Genomic DNA, 5,596 nt, shown 5'->3' with positions numbered 1-5,596 from the left:
GACCCTAGACCAGGGTCCAAAACCGGGGTCGAGCTGGGTTGAAGAAGTGGACTTGAAAACTTAATTAAATGGGGATAATGTGAATAAGGTAAGGACGGTGACGCGGCATCGAGCACGACCTGCACGTAAGAGATATTTAAAAGAAGTGGGACCCATGATGCTGAAATGACAAGGGCGTGGGCAACGTGGCTGACAGCTGTCGTCGTCCCGTTGGATTGAAGTTCTTGGATACAAGGGCGTTGGGTGACGTGCTGCCAGCTAGGTCGTCGTCTCCGCGAGCTTAAGAACGGGTCTTCTTCCGCTGTTATCTGCAACGACAGAGGAAGTGAAGCTTTTTGACTATGGCGATTCTGAGCTCACCTCCTCTGTTCTCTTCTACCCTCAACCCTAACGCTCCCTTCTTCGTCCCCGCTTCCTTCCTCGCGGCTGAGGATTTCTCCCCAGAATGGTGGCGCCTCGTCCAGTCCTCCCCTGCCTTCCGTGAGTTTTGGCTCCAGGAGCGCTTCGTTCCTCCCGACCAAGATCTCGACCTTCTCCCTCCCGATCTTGAGCTTGACTTCGCCCTCGACGATGCCTTCCTCTCTGACGACGACCTCGACTTTGGCCCCCGCCTCTCCGCCAGTTCTCCGTTCTGCAAGCAGGAGGAAAACATTCCTCCTCGCTCCGGTGCGTGTGCTCTTCCCTTCTAAATTCTCGCGTAGATTCTAGGTCTCTTTCTCTAGATCTTTCTCAAGGTTTACGCTGTCCTCGTAACAGGAGCCGGTAACGTTGATCTGAGCGCCCTCGTAGATAAGGGTGGGCTTCAGCAACTGAGCAGCCCGAAGCAACGTAGGCCGCAGTTTGCCCCTGCCTCGCAGCTACAGAAAACACCGCAGATCGTTCCTGCACGCCCGAAGAAGTCTGCTTTGCGAAAGATTCAGCAGCCACGATGAAGCAGTACCATCCGGAGTCGGTTTCTCAAGGATCTGGCGCAACCAACAAGTTTGTCTTGTGCTGGGAAGCCATGCTGGGAAGCCAAGGGTCTCGGAGGTTCTGATCCAAGGATTGGAAGTCTTGAAATGTGATTTTCCCCTCTTTGTACAAATGTTAGGAAGAAGAAAAACGGCTCAGAAGAGTTCAAGCACTTGTTCTAGCGACAGTGTTTTTGTCAAGTGTGAAAAGTATCAAACGGACGAGCCATCCACAAGCCGATGGAGGTTGTTTGCACCTCAGTGTGGGGAAAGAACACACAGAGGAAGGTGCAAGCAAGCGAAGCACTCGGCATTGGGGGACGTCCTTGTACACATTGTCTGTATAAACGTTTGGCAATAGAAATTCATATTCAGGGTTCTGCTGGTATGTGCAAGTCTCTCCTTCCTGGATGTAGGAATGTGTTTCTGTGTTGTTAGGAGTGTGATGGCTCTCTTTCAAACATGCTCTCTCTGTTTTCTTCTCCCTTCCCTTGTGCATCTCTCTCCAACTTTCCATTTCCGTCACTTTGAGGACCCTTTCCCCACCCTCATATACAATCCCTCTCCCCACCCTCCTGCATCCTGCTGTGCTGGTCGAGTGATTGATTGATAATTTGCTTAATCGAATACAACGAAGCAATGCAGGTAATTAGCAGATCTTAGACACGAACGAAAACAGTATACACTGTGCTCGGGACGCGCAAACCTAACCAAGTTGATTTGACATATACATGCACCAAGGGTCTTATGTTTGGGAAATGGAGATGGCTGGTCAAGTTTGACTAGTTGGTGAAATCCTTTGGGTTGCTCGAGGGTTCGTTGGATGGTTAGTGATCTTTTCAATATAGGAGCTTTTCCTATATAGCTACTTTCCTATTAGGGAGCTTTTTATAGGAGTTTTTGGCTTGCCAAGAGGAAAGGCTATAGTGAAAGGTTAATTTTGGTGGAGATGATATTTTTATTTTGGCTTGCTTGGGTGGTTATATGCAATTGGTTTTGGGGTTGGATGCGTCGAATGAATGGAATGGTTGTTGATTATGGCTATTTCCATCCCGTTTTCTTCCGCCCCCCTCTCTCTCTCTCTCTCTCTCTCTCTCTCTCTCCTAGCCACATGAATAAAATTCATCTTGTTCTTATACAACTTTCATCTAGAGAGACTTTCTAGTAGCAAGCTTCCTACACATAACCTTAACTTGATTCTTGCATTTAATGAAAGGACTACTGTTGCAAGAGTAGTGCAATCAAAGTTCAAAGCCGTAGGAAAGCTTGATCGAGAAAATGCAACTTTAGTTTTGAGAGAGTTAAAGACATATGAAGGGAAAGTCCGAAATTTAATGGAAATAGTACACTTTCAATAAATGAAAGGACTACTGTTGCAAGAGTAGTGCAATCAAAGTTCAAAGCCGTAGGAAAGAGTAGTGCAATCAAAGTTCAAAGCCGTAGGAAAGCTTGATCGAGAAAATGCAACTTTAGTTTTGAGAGAGTTAAAGACATATGAAGGGAAAGTCCGAAATTTAATGGAAATAGTACACTTTCAACAGTAGCTCAAATAAAAGATCCAAAGTAGTGATAGCTCAGTTGAATTGCAATGTAGATTTGAAAAAGGCTACTTTAATTTGGAGAGAGAAGGGTGAGGGAAATGAAGGAACAGTTGGAAATTAACCCAACTAAACAACTAGTTTTGGAAGAAACTTATAATTTAGATTTGTTTTGAACGCTTGTTTATCTAAATAACCTCAAGTTTGGGTTGGCTATAAATGTAGGCAATGGGAAAGGAGAGATGCTTTTGCACCTATGCGCAAGGAGACTTATAGTCGAGATATTTGTTTTGAACGCTTGTTTATCTAGAACATCTCAAGTGTGGGTTGGCTATAAATGTAGGCAATGGGAAAGGAAAGATGCCAGTGCACCTATGCGTAAGGAGAGGAATGCATGATTGTGGCACTACAAGTCACATGCAGAAAAAAATACTGTTCCTGTGGAGAGACAATAGTCTAGATTTGTTTTGAACGCTTGTTTATCTAAATAACCTCAAGTTTGGGTTGGCTATAAATGTAGGCAATGCGAAAGGAGAGATGTTTTTGCACCTATGCGTAAGGAGACTTATAGTCGAGATATTTGTTTTGAACGCTTGTTTATCTAGAACATCTCAAGTGTGGGTTGGCTATAAATGTAGGCAATGGGAAAGGAAAGATGCTAGTGCACCTATGCGTAAGGAGAGGAATGCATGATTGTGGCACTACGAGTCACATGCAGAAAAAAAATACTGTTCCTGTGGAGAGACAATGCCTAGGAAGCACTATGTGATGATGTGTCGATTGGGTGATTGGGTGCACATGTAGTGGCTTTGTGTGCCTGACAGGAGGTCACTGTGCTTGACAAGGGGCAATGCCACATGGCAGTGCTGAGGTCGGAGTGATGACATGGCCTATTGACTAGTCAAAGATTATGTGGTAGGTGTTGACTTGGCAATGATGACTCAGCTTTGATTGGTCAATTGTTAACTGATGAGGTGGCTTGATGACATGGCTAAGATAGCTAGACTGTTGATGTGGCAGTCAGCTACCACGTGGTAGATGATGTGGCACTTGGAGATAAGGGTGCCACATGACACGTTGGTACCAAGTCCAGGGTTGGATGGAACCTGGGAGAGGATAGGTTGTGATCTGCCACGTGTTGCAGCGTGGGCAACCAGAATCTTTAGGATTTTGTCTCCTACGTGGAGTCGACGTCGGGTTCTGAGAGTCGCCCGTGGGGTCCTAAGAGTTGCGCTGTGTGAAGCCCATGAGTCGTATTTGTTGCTTTTGGTGTCGATTTTGCATATGGAGGCAGTGCAACCGCTGGAGCAGTTGAGGCGGACTAGAGTAGTGTGTCGGCTTTGTCGATGGAGATGGCATGGTGGATGCTCGTTGGAGCCTCTTCATGGAGGGGCTACTATCTGAGTGGTTGGAGAGGCTGTCGATGGAGAGCCGTAGGCAAAAGGTTTGTTGTGGCACCCTTCGTTGCGGGAGCAGCGCCCATGCGTGCAAGTCTATGGAGCCTGCAGCACCCAGCCAGGGTCGCAGTAGAAGTATTAAGCAGGAGGTCGATGGAGTCGCCTTGCTACAGGACTGATGGGCTGGTGCAGACGTCAAGGAGAGAGTTCGTTGTCAATGGAGATGAGCTTGCAGTGCAACTCGTTGGAGGCGGCGATGCTCGTAGTGGGAGCCAGTGCTTGTTGTAGGAGATAGACATAGATGAAGATAGGCTGAGTCGTTTGACGGTGACAGGGCACAATTGCTTGGATCTTTTGCGTGTAGATGGGCCGTGTTGCATGTGGGTGATGTTCTGTCAATGCAGAGCAAAGTTGCGTTGTGTGAGGAGCCGGTCGAGTGCTGAGAACGTTGACGGGCTGGTGCTTGGAGTTGGACTAAGGTCGCGGATGTTGAGAGTTCACGTTCAACATCATGTGATCATGTGTGCATAGCACCATCACGTGATCATATGTGCATAGCACTAACCTTATAGAGTGCTATAAAGGAAAGGGTTAGATCCCCTAACCCTAACCCTAAAAGGGTTTGTATATATTCTATTTTTTCAACTAAATCTAGTGTACATTTGGTCATTTGTGGTGTGCTCTCTAGCTGTGCCCTCTCTCCTCATCGCCACTCTTCTCCTCTCCCCTCTTCATATTTTGTCATGGTATCAGAGCTCCCTTGCCTTCCGTTGAGGCATTGCGATTCTTGTGAGAGTGATTGAGAGGATGCCATCCAACATCAATTTCAGATAGAACAAAAGCATTCCAAAGTTATTTGGGTATGCCATATATTCATTGTAGGTGGATCGGTGTATAGTGTTTTGGGGCTAGATTTTATAATGGGCCCTTAGTTGTGTTTGCACTACAATTAAATAGGGAGAGAGTTCATTAAGCCCGACCTTCTCAATATTCACTCTCATGTTAGTTTGGTAATCAAAATCTTTGAGTTCATTGAGCCCGACCTTCTCATTCTTCAGTCTCATGTTAGTTGCCTAATAGAAATCTTGCATCTCACATTAGTTCACTAATCGAAATCTTTTAGTCTCACATTATCGATCTAATCGAAATCTTTCATCTCACATTACTTGTCAAATTGAAATCTTTTGTCTCATTATTATCACCATGTAAGAATATTAAGTGCATTTGGTACTTCATGTTAGCTAGGTAAAGAAACTATTGCTTAAAAGTGACAATTTGGTAGGGGAAGAGACTTTTATTGAGCTCAGTGAAACACCCATCCTTTCGCATGAGCAAGAATGCTTCTCAATGTAAAGGAAGACAGACCCATGGGCCACCGGAAAATACTTCAAGAATATCTCCTTAAATGGAAGGATACGTAGAACATCAATGCAACTTGGGATAGTGTAAGAAAACTCAAGAAAAGTATTCTAGATACAGTTTAAAAGAAATAATGAATGTTACATCGACTGTAATAATAGTATTTCCTTAGTGAAGGGCATTACATTCCAGGAACAAAACCTGGAAACAGCAGACAATGTATCTGTTATGATAAGTTAATCTTTACTCGTTGATCCATGGAGCAACACTAATCATGGGCCCATGGTCATCAAAGGGGGGTATCCTTCATCATGGGTAATTGCACCTAACCATGGTTATAAGGTAGCCCCAA

General features: G+C 45.2%; 1 protein-coding gene across 1 annotated transcript; it reads left to right on the top strand.

The window, feature by feature from the left end:
* Positions 1-325: 325 nt before the first annotated feature.
* LOC147901663 (uncharacterized) lies at positions 326-1,330 on the top strand. The gene is made up of 2 exons (XM_087374326.1): positions 326-666; positions 757-1,330. Exons 1-2 carry the CDS (start codon positions 342-344, stop codon positions 930-932), a joined length of 501 nt encoding a protein of 166 aa, XP_087230452.1. The 5' UTR covers positions 326-341; the 3' UTR covers positions 933-1,330.
* The last annotated feature ends 4,266 nt before the right edge of the window (positions 1,331-5,596 follow it).

Source organism: Dipteris shenzhenensis, chromosome 5 (genome assembly GCF_047967505.1).
Source record: "Dipteris shenzhenensis isolate YYH24624 ecotype China chromosome 5, Dip_SZ_1.0, whole genome shotgun sequence".
Classification (NCBI taxonomy): Eukaryota; Viridiplantae; Streptophyta; class Polypodiopsida; order Gleicheniales; family Dipteridaceae; genus Dipteris; species Dipteris shenzhenensis.
The sequence above is the reverse complement of the archived record's forward strand: the minus strand, read 5'-3'. Positions and strand labels throughout refer to the sequence as shown.

What these genes read in the sequence shown, in the direction of transcription:
- LOC147901663 (XM_087374326.1), top strand. Translation starts at nt 342, where the DNA reads ATGGCGATTCTGAGCTCACCTCCTCTGTTCTCTTCTACCCTCAACCCT. An exon ending in AAACATTCCTCCTCGCTCCG is followed by an intron (nt 667 to 756) that starts GTGCGTGTGCTC and finishes TCCTCGTAACAG; the next exon opens with GAGCCGGTAACGTTGATCTG.